We start from the raw sequence: 17403 nt of genomic DNA, 5'->3' as shown, positions 1-17403 counted from the left end.
CAGTCCCCAGAGCAAAGATGAAAAGTTTTCACCAGATGCCCAGAGACAGCACTTGTGCCTGGTTTGGGTCACAAGGTAAATATTCATTGTAAGGAAACCATTTGTTCCAGCTTGCCTGGGACAGCCCTGGTTTATTTCTTTTGCTCTTCCATAATTATTAGTACTGCCTCTTTGGCTCTCAAAAGTGCCCCAGTTCGGATGATATGATCTGGTGTCCACCCTACGGACAGGAATATGGGGAATGAGATTCCTCAGTCTTCCCCACCCTTGGCCTGCTTTGTGAGGATGCCTTCTCTGCCTGCGTTAAAGGAGGCCTTTGACTTGCTCAAAGAATAGCCAAGTTCTGACCTTCTGTCGACAAAAGTCAGTCGCTGCATTTGCTAGAGGGCTGTCATTTGAAGACGTGGATGACCTCGTGTACCATTGACTGCCCCGTGTGAAGTGCCACATGAAAAGGTTCTCTGCAAGCAAGACTTTGCTTCCTGCAAAGAACTTAGATATTTCCTCCTCTCTGGCTCTAAGGGCTCTGTGATGGACCACATCTCCCTCTCCTCCTTGGCTGCCAGGAAAAGCTGGAGGAACCTTCCAGAATGATCCTCCCAGCTCTTGTTTGGCAGAGTAGCCACGGCTGTGTTAGACTGTGAGTTTGCACAGGCTGGGGCGGTGGTTTTAGCTTTTCCATGAAACATGGGCTTGGGTTAGCAAGGAGGATAAAACCATGAATGGTGCCCCTCATGGCTACCTTCAGAGCCCAGGGCCAGAGAAAGAAGAAGAGTCACCTGAAAATAATCTATCCCTTGGAAAGCTCATCCCTGAATAACACCTCCGCACCTCCTCCTGCACCAGCTGTAGGACAAGCCCACATCTGTCCAGTGACATCCATGGCCATTGTCCTGCTGGACTCCATTGAAGCCCCAAGGCACAGTTGAGGCAGGACTTGATGTTACCCCATTGTATAGATTGGGCAACTGAGCCTTCGGGAGCTGAACCTGCCTCAGGGCAGAGCTGAGGCCTCCCATCCCCAAGTGTCCTGCAGTTCCCAGAGCCTTCCCCTCCCCTTCCACTCCTACCACCCCACACAGCCACAGTCCTCAGAACCGCAGGTGGCACTCTGGGCACCCAACACCCCTGTGAATGCAGGTGAGGGAGGTGAGGGCCATGATCAGGTGCAGAGAGTGGGGGGCTGTGACTTTGGGTCGAGTCTCCCTGGTTAATTTTCAGGGACATCACTGTGTGTCACAGAGTCTGATTTGCACGGGTCATGGACAAATCGCAGTAACTCTCTCTTCTCTTGTGTGTGTGTGTATGTGTGTGTGTGTCTGCGTGTGTGCTTTCATCAAGTAGAAGAGCGTGAATTTTCCCTCAGCGGCCGCTGTTCTCCATCCCGGGACCAAAGGGGAGAAGGGACCCGACAGAGCTGCCCGAGGCTCCAGCGTGGCTTCTCGAGAGCCGGGACCGGGGATGATTGGGCCGTGCATACAGATGTCTCTAGCCTCCAACCGTTCGCATAGCACACAGGGGACTCATGGGTGGCCACTTGCCACTGCCAACTGAAACAGTATGATGGCGACATCAACGTCCTTCATGACGTTTCCACAACAGACATTCAGGCAGAAAGTGCCGGTGCGTTTTCTGTCTTCAAAGTAGAGGGCCATGCCTCACCAATGTGAATAGTTTGGGCCCCGATGACCTGCTCTGAGTCCACTTGCAGCCAGTGACACTTGCAAAAAAAAAAACAAAAAAAACCACCTCCCAAAGCCCATCTTGGGTTTGGTTTCCGTAACTCTTGACCAATGTGGCCAAAGCCAGACGCCTCCTTGGGACACTTGGATTATTCATAAATGCAGCCTGCCCCAACCCTCCCTGAATAGCATCTGAAGTCTCTGTGGAGGTCATGGATCCTGAACAAAGTGTCAAGGGCACCAAGAAGGCTGAAGGAAGTCCCCGGAAGCGGCTGACCAAAGGAGAGGCCGTGCAGGCCAGCGTTGCATCCAGCACCCCGTACCCAGGCGGCAGCACGGCCGCCACCCAAGAGGGCCCCCTCCAAGAGCTACTAGCCCCGCAGCCCTTCCCGGGCCCCCCGTCGGTTCTTAGGGAAGGCTCTCAGGAGAAAACCGGCCAGCAGCAGAAACCCTCCAAGAGGTCCTCCATTGACACCTCCGTTCCCATCTCGCAGCTTCCGCAGCACCCTCTGACACCAGCATTCATGTCGCCTGGCAAACCGGAGCATCTCCTGGAGGGGTCCACGTGGCAGCTGGTCGACCCCATGAGACCTGGACCCTCAAGCTCCTTCGTGACCCCTGGGCTCCATCCACCAAGCCAGCTCCTCCCCTCCCATGCTTCCATCATCTCCCCCGAGGACCTGCCTGGCATCCCCAAAGTCTTCGTGCCCCGTCCCTCCCAGGTGTCCCTGAAGCCCCCAGAAGAGGCGCACAAGAAGGAGAGGAAACCGCAGAAGCCGGGCAAGTACATATGCCAGTACTGCAGCCGGCCCTGCGCCAAGCCCAGTGTGCTCCAGAAGCATATCCGCTCGCACACGGGCGAGCGGCCCTACCCCTGCGGCCCCTGCGGCTTCTCCTTCAAGACCAAGAGTAACCTGTACAAGCACAGGAAGTCCCATGCCCACCGCATCAAGGCTGGCCTGGCCTCGGGAGTGGGTGGCGAGATGTACCCCCCAGGGCTAGAGATGGAGAGGATCCCCGGGGAGGAGTTCGAGGAGCCCACTGAGGGGGAAAGCACAGACTCAGAGGACGAAACAGGCACCGCATCCGCCCACCCCGCAGAGCTCTCCCCCAGGCCCAAGCACCCGCTCCTGTCCAGCGGATTGTACAGCTCCGGGAGCCAGGGCTCCAGCCACGATCGCTGCTCCCTGTCCCAGTCCAGCTCGACCCCATCGCTCGAGGACCCCGCTCCATTCACGGAACCCTCATCCGAACACCCCCTGAGCCAGAAACCCGAAGACACCCACACCATAAAGCAGAAGCTGGCCCTCCGCCTGAGTGAGAGGAAGAAGGTGATGGACGAGCAGGCGTTTCTGAGCCCAGGCAGCAAAGGGAGCACAGAATCTGGGTATTTCTCCCGCTCTGAGAGCGCTGAGCAGCAGGTCAGCCCCCCGAACACCAACGCCAGGTCCTACGCCGAGATCATCTTTGGCAAGTGCGGGCGGATCGGGCAGCGGACAGCCATGCTGACGGCCACCTCCACCCAGCCCCTCCTGCCCCTGTCCTCCGAAGACAAGCCCAGCCTGGTGCCTTTGTCTGTGCCCCGGACGCAGGTCATCGAGCACATCACCAAGCTCATCACCATCAACGAGGCCGTGGTGGACACCAGCGAGATCGACAGCGTGAAGCCGAGGAGGAGCTCACTGTCCAGGCGCAGCAGCATGGAGTCCCCCAAATCCAGCCTCTACCGGGAGCCCCTGACGTCCCACGGCGACAAGACAAGCAAACCTGAACAATCACTGCTGAGCCTCCAGCACCCGCCCAGCACCACCCCCCCTGTGCCTCTGCTGAGAAGCCACTCAATGCCTTCTGCCACCTGCACCCTCAGTACCCCCCACCACACCTTCCGAGGTAGCTACTCCTTCGACGACCACATCACCGACTCTGAAGCCCTGAGCCGCAGCAGTCACGTGTTTACCTCCCACCCCCGGATGCTCAAGCGCCAGCCGGCCATCGAACTACCTTTGGGAGGGGAGTACAGTTCCGAGGAGCCGGGGCCCAGTAGCAAAGACGTGGCCTCCAAAGCCTCAGACGAGCCAGAAACCAAGGAAAGCGAACTCACCAAAAAGACCAAGAAGGGTTTGAAAACGAAAGGGGTGATCTATGAATGTAACATATGTGGTGCTCGGTACAAGAAAAGGGACAACTACGAGGCCCATAGGAAGTACTACTGCTCGGAGCTTCAGATCACGAAGCCCGTCCCTGCAGGTGCTCACGCATCCCCAGAAGCCGAAAAGAGTCAGGCTGAGCACGAGCCCTGGCCCCAGATGATGCATTATAAACTGGGGACCACCTTGGAGCTCACTCCACTGAGGAAGAGGAGGAAAGAGAAGAGCCTTGGGGACGAGGAGGAGCCACCTGCCTTTGAGTCCATGAAAAGTCAGTTTGGCGGCCCCGGGCCATCCGAGGCTGCTCGGAACCTTCCCCTGGAGTCCACCAAGTCACCAGCAGAACCAAGTAAGTCAGTGCCCTCCCTGGAGGGACCCACGGGCTTCCAGCCAAGGACTCCCAAGCCAGGGTCTGGTCTAGAGTCAGGGAAGGAGAGGAGAACCATATCCAAAGAAATTTCTGTCATCCAGCACACCAGCTCCTTCGAGAAGTCCGACTCTATGGAGCAGCCCAGTGGCTTGGAAGGGGAAGACAAGCCCCCGGCCCCATTCTCCTCTCCCCCGCCTGCCCCGCACGGACGCTCGGCCCACTCCCTGCAGCCCAGGCTGGTCCGCCAGCCCAACATTCAGGTCCCCGAGATCCTGGTGACCGAGGAGCCCGACCGGCCAGACACGGAGCCCGAGCCGCCCCCTAAGGAACCCGAGAAGACAGAGGAATTCCAGTGGCCCCAGCGCAGCCAGACACTTGCCCAGCTCCCGGCCGAGAAGCTGCCACCCAAGAAGAAGAGGCTGCGCCTGGCGGAGATGGCCCAGTCATCGGGGGAGTCCAGCTTTGAGTCCTCCGCACCCCTGTCTCGCAGCCCCAGCCAGGAGAGCAGTGTCTCTCTGAGCGGGTCCAGCCACTCCGCCTCCTTCGAGAGGGATGACCACGGAAAAGCCGAGGCCGCCGGGCTCTCGTCTGACCCACGTCCCAAACCCTTGGGCACCCACATGCTGACCGTCCCCAGCCACCACCCACATGCCCGAGAGATGCGGAGGTCAGCCTCAGAGCAGAGCCCCAACATTTCCCACTCTGCCCATATGACCGAGACACGCAGCAAATCATTCGACTACGGCAGCTTGTCCTTGACAGGCCCTTCCGGGCCAGCCCCGGCAGCTCCAGCAGCCCTGGCCACCCCGGCCGCCCCACCAGAGAGAAGGAAGTGCTTTTTGGTGAGACAGGCCTCTCTGAGCAGGCCTCCAGAGACCGAGCCTGAGGGCACCCCCAAGGGAAGACAGGAGAGCGAGGAACCAAAGCCCTCATGCAGTAAGCCTTCCACCAAGAGCTCGTTGCCCCAGATTTCCTCAGCGGCCACCTCGCACAGTGGACACCCGGGAGGCAAGAGCCAGGTGCAGGACAGACCCCCGCTGGGGTCCACTCCGCCCTATACAGAAGCCCTGCAGGTGTTCCATCACCCCATCGCCCAGCTCCCCTTGCACGAGAAGCCATACCTGCCCCCGCCCGTCTCTCTTTTCTCCTTCCAGCACCTCTTACAGCATGAGCCAGGACAGTCTTCAGAATTCTTCTCCACCCAGGCTATGTCCAGCCTCCTCTCTGCACCGTACTCCATGCCCCCGCTTCCCCCTACCCTATTTCAAGCCCCGCCACTTCCTCTCCAGCCTACCGTTCTGCACCCAGGCCAGCTCCACCTCCCCCAGCTCATGCCTCACCCAGCCAGCATCCCCTTCCGGCAGCCCCCTTCGTTTCTCCCTGTGCCGTACCCTGCCTCGTCAGCGCTCTCTTCTGGATTTTTCCTGCCTCTGCAATCCCAGTTCCCACTTCCGCTCCCTGGTGATGTGGAAAGCCATCTGCCCCAGATCAAAACCAGCCTGGCCCCGCTGGCGACAGGAACCACCGGCCTCTCCCCCAGCACAGAGTACAGCAGTGACGTCCCGCTTCCCCCCGTGGCTCCCCCAGCCAGCTGCTCGGCACCCACCTCAGCCCCTCCGCTGACCCTGCCTGCCTGTCCAGACACCATGGTGTCCCTGGTTGTGCCCGTCCGCATTCAGACCAACATGCCATCCTATGGCAGTGCCATGTACACCACCCTCTCCCAGATCCTGGTCACCCAGTCCCAAGGCAGCTCAGCAACTGTGACTCTTCCTAAGTACGAGGAGCCCCCATGCAAAGGGACGACTGTGTGTGGGACAGATGTGTACGAGGTTGGGCCTGGATCGGCCAGGGTAAGTGAAGAGCAGAGCAGAGGTTTTCCGACTCCATACTTGAGAGTGCCTGTGACATTTCCTGAAAGAAAAGGCACTTCCCTGTCATCGGAGAGTGTCTTGAGCCTGGAGGGGAGCTCTTCAACAGTGGGGGGGAGCAAACGCGTCCTTTCACCAGCTGGCAGCCTTGAACTCACCATGGAGACCCAGCAGCAAAAAAGGGTGAAGGAAGAGGAGGCTTCCAAGGCAGATGAAAAACTCGAGCTGGTAAAGCCATGCAGCGTGGTGCTGACCAGCACGGAGGATGGCAAGAGGCCAGAGAAATCCCACTTGGGCAGCCAGGGCCAGGGCAGGAGGGAGCTGGAAACGGTGTCCAGCCTATCTTCAGATCCATCGGACCCCAAGGAAATGACTCCCCTTCCTCACTCCTCACTGCCCCATGTGACGGCCCCAGGCTCAGAGGCTTTGAAGGAATATGCCCAGCCATCTGGTAAGCCTCACCGGAGAGGGCTGCCCCCACTGAGTGTGAAGAAAGAAGATTCCAAGGAACAACCTGACCTCCCTCCACTGGCACCTTCCAGCTCGCTGCCTCTGTCAGAAACGTCCCCAAGACCAGCAAAGCCACAAGAAGGTACGGACTCAAAGAAGGTACTGCAGTTCCCCAGCCTTCACACGACCACTAATGTCAGTTGGTGCTATTTAAACTACATTAAGCCAAATCACATCCAGCATGCAGATAGGAGGTCCTCTGTTTACGCTGGTTGGTGCATAAGTTTGTACAACCCCAACCTTCCGGGGGTTTCCACTAAAGCTGCTTTGTCCCTCCTGAGGTCTAAGCAGAAGGTGAGCAAAGAAACATACACCATGGCCACAGCTCCGCATCCTGAGACAGGAAGGCTTGTGCCATCCAGCTCCCGCAAGCCCCGCATGACAGAGGTAAGTCATCCTTGTTCTTCCCGCTGAGTTGGCAAGCCTCTGCTGAGCTTTTAAGGCCACGTCCCCCTCAGGGTCCGTTTACGTAACTAGAGCCAGATGACTGGGCAGATTTCCTCTCCGTCCACTGTGACTGGCCACCTCAAAAGGAAAAATGTATTTATTGGGTTTCTTTGTCGGTGTGTTCCTCACATCACTAGACTAGATACATCTCAGTAAAGTGAGCTTTGAGGTGATCCTGCGTCCCCGTTAGCTGCTATTATAAAATCAAAGACGCCATCTAAGCCATGAAAAAATAACTCTCCAAAAGACTGAGTAGGCTGATAGGAAAGCCTGCAGCAATTTCAAAATTTAATGCCACCCACAAGTTCTGTTAGCCTTTTCTTGCTTTTCTTATTCTCCACACCCGCTATTTCCATTCTCTGGTACCACTCAAAATCTTCTTGTACCCGAGTTTCTAGAATGTGATACAAGAAGCTCCCAAAATACCCACTCTTTCCCTCCTATGAGTGGGACAGCCCACAGAGCTCGACTGCCATGTTCCTCATCACCAGTAGGGGTAAGAGCACTCACAGCCTGACCCATCTGTGCTGTGTGGGAGCACCTGGCCCTGACTGAGGGCTTGTCACATGCACCCTCCAGGGCCTCTGACCCGAGGCTGCTCCAGGAGCCATAGAGTAACTGACCCCTGCAAGTTCAGGAAATTTGAAATTTGATCATTCCAGCTTTGCTTCAGATACATGACACCCCCGTACCCTGAGAAGGCTGGCCTGGGCATCTAGGCCATGCAATGTTATGCCGACTTGGTGTTTGTGGAGTAAGAGTTGAACTTGTTGCTTGAGTAGCCTCAGTGTGCCAAGTACTGTGCCAAATCAATTAAGTGCTTGTCCCTACCTGCAAGGCAGCAGTACCATCTCCTATTTATAGAGGAGAGACCCAAGTGTCAGAGGGTGAGAGATGTCAAGGTCACACGGCAAGTAACGGGCATACCCAGAATTTGAACTTAGACCTGTCTGACTCCAGATGATTGATTTTTCTTCTTGCAATTATTTGAGGAAAGAAAACCGTAAAAGTGACTGCAGATTTTAAAATGTTCAACAATGTGTTTTCAGACCAGACACTTTAATCAAATCAGGCATAAATCCACTAAACTAAATTCATATCCCAGATACATGAACAAAGCTGTGTTCAGAGGCACCTCCTATATTCGTTTCCTCCCTTTTATCACCGAGTGCCTTTTGTGCTCAGAATTTGTCCTTAGCTCAGCTGACTCTTCACAGGATCGTTTCCCAGATATGTTCTCTGAATATCCTTGTCAGTCTACAGGCATCCCTAGACGAGATGTCCACTTTTGCTGTAAACATCATGACCAATGTGCTCTCCGTTGTGTCCTACTGGCAAAAACTATGCCCAAGATGCTGTTGTAATTATATTCACACTTATGACTTCTTGTGCCCCTGCTGTGGGCCAAGTAGTGTGGAACTTTACTTTCATCCTCACAACCACCTTGAAAGGGTACTATATCACCATTTTATGGAGGAGAAGGCCAATTCACAGAGGTGTTAGGTAGCCTGTACACAGGTGCGCAGTTAATAAATGGCAGAGCCCGGATTCAAACCTAGACCTCGCCTTGAAGCCCTTTCAAATGATCTGGACTGCCTCTCTGTTTTAATGACTATACACTAAAAGGCCATTTAAAAAAAAAAAGGGAAGAGTTAATTTAGCTTAATCGAGTTGGGGAATCTTTTGTTTAAAATACTGCTTTCAAAATAAAATAAAATACTGCTTTCATAAAATGAGCTGAAACCTACAAACTTTTCCTTGGAATAATTCATTCGATTCACTGGCCTGTTTCCTACCAGAAGTGCACCAATCCAGTGCCTTAACGTAACTGCATGGCCCATGGCTTTATGCCTTCCCACATACATGCCTCTATCTCTGGCCTCTGCTTGCATATCTCCAGTGATGGGGAGCTCACTACCTCTTGGTACAACACAACCCATCTTTGGGCAGTGCCTTTAAAAAGTTCTTTACTGAGTTTGTCATCTTGTAGCTTCCATTGTTTGTTAGTAGCTCTGAAAAGGCCCTTTAGGCTATCTTAGCATTTTAAAAATCTTCCAAACTGTCTTCATGTAGTTCTAGGCCACTCTATCAGGATTGAGTTGGGTCACAGGTAGTTTTTTCCCCATATATAAGGCCTGAAGAGGGCAGCCCCGGTGGCGCAGCGGTTTAGCGCCGCCTGCAGCCCGGGGTGTGATCCTGGAGACGTGGGATCGAGTCCCACATCAGGCTTGTTGCATGGAGCCTGCTTCTCCCTCTGCCTGTGTCTCTGCCTCTCTCTCTCTGTGTGTGTGTGTGTGTGTGTGTGTGTGTGTGTGTGTCTATGAATAAATAAATAAAATCTTTAAAAAATATATAAGGCCTGAAGAAACCGAAGCTTATTACAAACATCACTTTGAAGCCACATTCCATTCCTCAATTTCTACTGCTTTTTTTTTTCTCCTTGGGGATCATTTTTGACAACCACATACTGCAAACAGATTGAAAACCAGGACTCCAGTGCCAAATTACCCCGATTTGAATCCCACTACCTCACTTACTAGCAGTGTGACCTTGGGCCAGTTACCTCTTCCATCTGTGCCTTGGTTTCCTCATCTATAAACTAGAGATATTAAAAATAGCTCACAGGGCTGTGAAGATAACTGAGTTAAAATATACAAAGTAAAAAAAAAAAAATATACAAAGTGTGTTTAGAATAGTGCTTGGCACGCTGGCACTCAATAATCATTTTTACAATTCAAAGACAATCATATTATTGTCTTTAAAAGCCAACATGGGGGAATCCCTGGGTGGTGCAGCAGTTTGGCGCCTGCCTTTGGCCCAGGGCGCGATCCTGGAGACCTGGGATCGAATCCCACGTCGGGCTCCCGGTGCATGGAGCCTGCTTCTCCCTCTGCCTATGTCTCTGCCTCTCTCTCTCTCTCTCTCTCTCTCTCTCTGTGTGTGTGACTATCATAAATAAATTTAAAAATTTAAAAAAATAAAAGCCAACATGGATTCCTGGTCCCCCACCTCGCCCCCTACTCAGTTCCAACAGCGTTTCCTGATAGAGTAGTGTGTTGCTGTCCAAACCAGCCTCATCTAGCTTCACCCAGACATCACAGCTGGTGGTGAGAGAGAAGTCATCCATCAGCCTATGGAAGGCCCCTTGGTCATTCCACAGATGGCCCAGATGAGATAGTAAAAACAGCATGCTCTGGAAATCCATGGGCATTGCACAAAGTCCATTGCCTCCTGCCAAGGCAGCAATCCATGGCCTCACTTGGTTTGCACTCCTCATCTCCAATTCTGAAGAAACTGTGTGAGTGGGGTGGGAGGGCACTGAGTCATAGATGTTGGCCCTGGAATGGATCTTCAAGATGATCTAAATCCCCTCAGAGATGAACTAATCCCAGAGAGAGAAACAATCCACCCAAGGGTGGCTCAGCACGCAGTGGTGGCCTATGTGGTGCTAAGAATCAGATCCCCTGATTCCCAACCAGCTACCTTTCTGCTCAGCCCAACCCACCCGCATAGGGACAGGCATGACGGCTGGCACAGGTACTGGTGGTTTAGATTATCTCTGCACCGGGAGACATGGTTGCTTTCTCCCACTGGCTGTAAATGTGACCTTAATTGGCAGTGGTGTGAAGTAGGATGAGAATCTCACTCTGGGCACTGTTGGCCCCAGCCCCCAGCCCTGCATCACAGCTCCCTATTCAAAGGTGGGCCCACCTGCTGCTACCATCAGAGGGTCTAGATGGCAGTGTGAGCCAGCTCTCCTGAGCCAGCTCTCACCACTGAGGCCCATAGCTCTGTAGAGCATGGGTTCCCTTAGACTACCGGCCAGAGCCTGCACACCCCCGTCCAGGTGCGTGGCCATCAGTGAGATGCACAGCCTTGGTCAGGGCCCTCAGACCCGCACTCTGCTCCTGGCAATGCCCTTCACTTGCAGAGTGACCTTGATTTCCTGATCTATAAGACAGAATTGGAGCAGTTAATCTCCGGGGTGGAGTCTTCATTTATGTGCGCAACATCACTCACGCTAGCTTCTCTGAGGCAGGCTCTGCTTTGGGTGCTGGTGTGACCAAGGACACCCAAGATGAGGACCTGTCCCCGGAAGGTTCTAGGCTAGTGTGAAAGGGAAAGCAAACAAAGCTTTTGTGGGAAGGCCTGGTCCTCCCAGGAGAAAGTCCTGGTGGGAGCCCCCGTTTCGACACCAGCTAACCAGGTGGCCTTGCGGGAGGGTCTTCACCTGTCCGGGGGTCCGTTTCCTTTCTTCCACAAACTGCAGCTTCTAGCCCCTCTTCACAGGGTAGAGGGAAGAGTACGTGAGCCAGGCACAGCAGAGAGTAAGCGTGCAGTGCCATCGAGGGCGCCGTCCCATTGCTCCCGTTTAACAGCAGTGATTTTGTCGTTCCTGCGGTGGGCCAGGTTCACCTCCCTTCGCTGGTTTCCTCGGAAGGCCAGAAAGATCTAGCTAGAGTGCAGAAGGAAGAAGAGAAGCGAGGCAAGCCGGAGGAGGACGCTCCTGCCTCCAAAAGAGGGGAGCCAGCGAGGATCAAAATCTTCGAAGGAGGGTAAGAATCATGTTTGGTTTGCAATGTTTGCTTCTGCTTCCTGCGGAGTGAGAGCCGGTCCCGTCTGCGCCGAGGCGGACAGCGCCTCCCCGGGCAGGGCCCGCAGGTGCTTTCCGGCAGATGCCACCTTCGTGGGACTCGCAGGCCATCTGTGTTCAGAGCACCGGGCTCCCTGGCGGGGGATGGGAAGCTGAGGCCTGCAGCAGTCTGGGTGTTTCTTCAGCCTTTCCTTGCCTCAGACGTTGGCCATGGGTTTCTAGTCGCTGCATTGGGGCGGATAGTGCGTCCCCTCGGTCCTGTCCGGACTGCCACCTACCTTGGTGCACATTTCCCAAAGAATCACCTCTTTCCTGCCCAAGCGGCCACGTGGACGTGCCTGGTGGCCCACAGGGGACTTGGGCCCTGCCCGCAGGCTGTCTGCAGGGCTCATGATGAACGCGCTGCCCACTCCAGCTGTCTACACTGGTCCCAGGCTCGTTGGTCGGTAACTATTTGGAATATCATCCCTGGATTTTTACCATTGGCGCTTATCTTTGGAAACCTAATGATCTGAACATCTGACACCTCACTCTGGGGGGCCCTCTGGGCTTCAGCAGGGTGCCTTGTTTCGGACTTGCTTTGTGGAAGTTTTGTGCAAGCTGTGTTCTGTGTGACCACGTGTTTGCTCCCTGGGATGTGGGTGTCTGTAAGCAGAGCCTGTGGTGTCTGTCTCAGGGTCCTGTGTCTGTGTCCCCAGTGTGATCAATGCAGCCCTCATCCTACCCGGTTCCAAGGGACGATAGCATGAGGGGAAACCTCCCTCCCACGGAGGATAGTCCTCGTGAGCACCAGCCAACATGGGGTGTCACTGGGGGGGCCTGCCATCCTCCAGTGCCTGCGGGTGCCTGACTCACAAGGTCAAAGCGGGAGGTGCCGAATTCCTCTGTTAGTTGTGGACAGTGGAGGCGGCCAAGCTCCCCAGAGCCACCAGAGGGCATCTTCTGGGGGCAGTGAGGAGCTTGGGCTCTCAGGAGCAGGGGCGTTTGGCAACAAAACTTGGGGAGTTGGGTTGTCACAGTGACGTGGGAGGGAGTCAGAATGACAAAAAAAATGCAATGATGGGGATACCACCGTCTAGGGGAGAAGCATCCCCTACAGGGGAGTTCCAGTAGCGGCTCCATTGAGAACCACTAGACCAAAGGTTTTTCAAAATACTAACCCTCTTTCCAACTGGAGAAGGACCAGTTTGTCTCCTGCTATTTGAACGGAGCGCCCTCTTGTGTCTCCGTGTTCTCACATCACTGGCTACGTACGAGGCCCCCTAAGACTTCGTCCAAGGATTGATGCGTCTGGTCACGGCGACTTGCGTCCTCTCCTCATGCTTCCAGAACTGTCTGTGAGGCCCCGAGGGGCCTCAGCTGCTGAGAGATAGCTGAGTGCAGGAAGAGGTTTGCTTCTTCCCTGAGAAGCCACTGCCTGCAGACTGAGATCGGGTCCCCCAGGCGGCCCTCTGCTGCCCTGGTTTCCCTGGGAGGCCTGAGCGGGGGCAGGGCAGCTGGCAAGAGCCTCTACCCGCCCCGCCCCCCCCCCCAGGGAGTTCATAGCTCCAGGCACCTGCTAGAAGCTCTGCCTCATGGTCTGCCTTCAGCTGCAATGCCAAAGGTTACACCTGAGTCCCCTTCTCTTCCCACGGCCTGGGCGTTGTGCACGCGCACATACACACACACACACACACCTGCCCCCCTACTGTCCCGCCCAGGTTGCCACTTAGTCAGTCCCACCTGCTCTGTTCCAGAATCTCTGCTTGCCACGGCCAGTTGGAACACTTCAGGGCCATGTAATGTCACCCGTCAGATTCTCTTCTCCTGCAGCCCAGCTGTCCCATCTGGGCTCCTGTTGCACCTCCCACCACCGCTTCTGATGACCCCTCTCTAGTCGTGGTTACCTGGGGGCTGGTATCTGTCACCAGGAGTGCTTGGAAACTTAGAGGAGAATTGTGTTTGGTTGTCACGTAACTAGAGGCACCGCCAGCCTTTCATGGATGGGGCCAAGGATGCGACCATCCAGTCAACCAACCACGAAACCTCTTATCCCCCTCAAACCGCTGAGGGTGTCCCCCACCCAGAAACTGAATATACCCTTCAAGCACACCCATCTGAGGCCTCTTTGTCTTAGACTCATTTACTCCTTTTTTCTTTCTTCTCTTTTCAACACAGCAAGCAGGCATAGCACTCCAGGACACGTTTAATAAGGGTCTGCAGTAGGCTCCTGTTCCTAGGAGTCACTAAGAGATCTAAGGCGACAGAGACTGAGAAAGATGAAAAATTGTCAGGTGTGCAACGGCTCATATAGCTTCCACCCAGAAGCTTCTACTTCCATTATACTGGCCAGGGCAAGCCCTGCAGCCTCACCAACCCCAGTGAGAGTGGAGGACTGCAGGCCTACTGGTCCTACTGTGCACATGGGGGGCCAGATATTTGGGTTGAGAGGTGCACATGGGTGGGGGGCAGAGATATTTTGTAGACAGCGCTGAGTATTCTGGTGGATTTAACATATGTCTGCAACTTGTTTTTACTCAACAGTATTGTTGAGATGTCCCCTTGTTGATCCATGTAGATCTCATTCATAGCCATAAATCGAGAAGCCAGACACAAGCAGTAGATGCCATGAGCCCCACGCTCATGAGTCTTTTTGTCACTAGTCAAGCTACTCACTAGTCTCCCTACCTTTCGTCCTGACCTCCAACCCAGCAATCAATCAAGTAATCAATCCATCAAGCAGGAGCCATTTATTCAATGCCTTCTGGGTGCTCTGTGCCAGAAGACACCAAGAGTCAAGGGGGTAAACCGCAGGTCTGCCCTCAAGATGCTTGGAGATTGGTTCATGTGGCATCAGAGGCCCAGTGCTGAGGTTGGGCTGCTAGTGTTGAGATGCTCCCAGCGGGTGAGGACCTCTGGGGCTGGACAGCCACAAGGGGCTTCCCGGACAACGTGGGGCTCGGCCTGCAAAGATGGGTGACACTGGGGCAGGTGGAGAGGGACGGTAGCTCAGTCGCTGGGTGTAATGGTGACACACGTACCTGGTCAGTCGGACTGATTTCTTTTGGCCTTGAGAGTTCTCTCTCATCAACATCACCTCTCTCTTCTTCAAACCTTGTCCCTGCGCCAACAACGCTAAATCTGGGTCTCCATCTATATCCCCTTGCTTCTGAGGCTTCCTGGTCCCCTCGTTTTCAGCATGGTGCTAACCAAGCGGCCAACAGAATCTTCTCCTATGTCCAGACCTCAGATGGTGTACCCAGACCTTCACGCTCAAAACCTTAGCATCATTTTGGGTGCCTTTGCTCCTGATCCCCACCTTCCAGTGAGCCCACAAATTCTGGTGTACACACGAAGTGGTTCATGGCTCGGGTGTGATCTCCCTTACTCCCTGTGCCCTGTCTCTGGTCTCCCTCTCTCCAGACTCCCATGTGGGAGCCATTGAGTGTCTTTGATCGTGGTTCTTCAGCCCCAGGGCCTCCTATGGTGGCCTGAGCCCCAGAATCCAGTTAAAACACAGGCTGATCTTCCTGGACCTGCAGTCTGACCTGCCCCTGCTGTACGTCACCCTCTGTGCCCGGCTGAGCTCTGCCCACTGCCAAGTCCTCTCCGGCCTTCAGAGGCGGTACTCAACCCTCTCTTTTAACTAACCTCCCAGCTGCCCCCACACTCCCTAGTTCTCCGTGTTACTTCTGGAATAACATTGGCCCTAAAGTTCATTCCAGGACCCCTCTTGACTTGGGTCCTGGGCCCTCGCTTTGTGCACACTCTGCATCAGTCCCCATTTATTGCATTCATTTCCTGGCACACAGCCCCCTCCCTTCGTTCCCCATCACTTCCACACCCAAACAAAGCCTGCATTTTCCAGCCGGGCTCTGGGAGTGCCCATCAGGAATGTGTTGGCGCTCTCACCCAGCACCTATGCATTTGCCTTGGTTGTTTTAGAAGGGCTCCTTTGTTAGGGAATGTTGTTTTCACACATACAAAGTTATATTGTTCATTGAGGGTAATGCCTATATTGTCCTAACTCAAGTTCACTTGTTGCAAGGAAAGCTGGGAGCTTAGCCCCAAGGGCTGGTGTGGAAGAAGGAGAGACTGGAATGAGTAAGAACCACCCGGCTGCAGAAAGTGGTCATTCGAGCCTTGAGGGTTGGGGAGGTTGGTGCTCAGGTCTGCAGGGAATGATGAGCTCAGACACAAGAGCCAGGGAGGCCAGGCCCAGCCAGGGTGGGGATGCAGACAGCTGGCCATGGGCAGGGAGCAAGGGATTGGGGGAGGGGGCAGTGTTTAGAGGGGAGCCCAGCCTCAGCTCGGAACTGGAATCCAGGGCAGGGGAACAGCAGCTCCGCTATGGGTGGGCCAGTGAGGTCCATCGGGTGACTCATGGACACGGGGTTCCCCAGGGCTGCCCCCTGAGCCCTTCAGGCTTTCAGGAGGACTCTGTCCCAGACCCTGCCAACTGCATCACTCCGCTGCTGAGCTGAAAGCAGCTGGGCTCCTGTCGGACGGTGCTGGGTCCCATCCATCCTCGCCTACCCAGTGTACCCCAACCCATCACTGCCGCCGTTATCCCCCTCCTAGCCCATTCAGTTCAGCATATCCAAACTCAAAGTTTCCCACCCTAAAAATACTCCCTTGACTGAAGGGCCTACATCTCCAGATTTTTCTGCTGCCCTTTAAGGAAAAACTCTAGAAGCTGTTAACTACCCTCGCTCACCTTCCTGTCTCTCCTCCCATTCTCTCTGAGTCCATTCCAGGTGGGCCTTTGGGCTCCTCACACCTCAGAACTACTCTTATCAAGCTCAACGGTGCCATCCACCCTGTAGAATTCTGTGGTCAGTTCTCACTTCTGCTCCTCCCTAACCTGCTGGCAGCATTCGACACAGTGGCTCCCTCCTCCTTCCCCCTTCCTTGTAACCCTTTGGTTTCCAGAGCACCATCTTTGTTGGTCTTCTTCCTTTGCCAGTGGTGCTTTCTCATCGTCTTTGGTGATTTCCCATCATCTCCTTATTTCTAAACATTAGGGTTCCTAGGGCTCGGTCTCCAGGACACCCCTTTTCTCTCTCTAAACTCCCAAGGTGACTCGATACACTGTCTGAAGGCTGATGTCTCCCAGACTCGTATGTCCAGCTGGACCTCTCGCCGGGGCGTCGTGTCAGGTCTCTGGCCATCTGTGTAATGTCCACTGCGCTCGGTGAACTCATCCTTGGAACAACACACGCAGATGCTGAGAACCACGGTTACTCATCGGGTTCTTGGTACAATTGTCAAAGAATTTATTTTAAAAGTCGACTTAATTCAATGTTGCTCCGTTTGAGGGAGTTTTATTTTGAACAGATGTGCTTTTCTATCTCATGTATTTTCATTTCTAATAGCTGAATTTATTTTATTCAAGTCTGAGAGATCATGCAGCGTACGCAACATGTTTTATGGTGCACTCCTTCTGTGTGTGTGTGTGCATGTGTGTGTGCTTATTCGCTTGGAGAGAATATGTTTTCATTTAAAAAAAATTAAAGGTGATTCTCTTTCTCGGTAATTTTTCAGAAACCCATTTCTTCTTGGACTTTGGGGCCTACAAGTGTATCATTATTTTTCATCCTAAAGTTCCGAATTTCTGCCTTGCCTAGCCCCACCATCCTGTGAACTCCACATTAAGGACGATGTTGAATTATGTCTTTGGCAATATTTGTTATCTCTAAAAAAATAATATTTGTTATCTCTGTAATATGTGTTGAGGAACAAATTGATAAAATTATGAATCAAATAAATAGTGATAAGTTGGAGCTTTGGGGATAGGTGTAAG

At 54.0% G+C, this 17403-nt stretch overlaps 1 protein-coding gene across 5 annotated transcripts in view; it reads left to right on the top strand.

Moving 5' to 3' along the window:
• The window catches only part of HIVEP3 (HIVEP zinc finger 3), a 457593-nt gene that overhangs the window by 395262 nt on the left and 44928 nt on the right, over positions 1-17403 (top strand). For all 5 annotated transcript variants that reach the window (XM_041738462.1, XM_041738466.1, XM_041738463.1 and 2 more), the window contains 2 exons: positions 1345-6967; positions 11438-11583. In XM_041738462.1, coding sequence (XP_041594396.1) covers positions 1895-6967; positions 11438-11583 — 5219 coding nt within the window. In that variant the 5' untranslated portion in view covers positions 1345-1894. The remainder of the gene's footprint in view (positions 1-1344; positions 6968-11437; positions 11584-17403) is intronic.

The sequence above is a fragment of the Vulpes lagopus genome, chromosome 23 (assembly GCF_018345385.1).
Source record: "Vulpes lagopus strain Blue_001 chromosome 23, ASM1834538v1, whole genome shotgun sequence".
Classification (NCBI taxonomy): Eukaryota; Metazoa; Chordata; class Mammalia; order Carnivora; family Canidae; genus Vulpes; species Vulpes lagopus.
The sequence above is the reverse complement of the archived record's forward strand: the minus strand, read 5'-3'. Positions and strand labels throughout refer to the sequence as shown.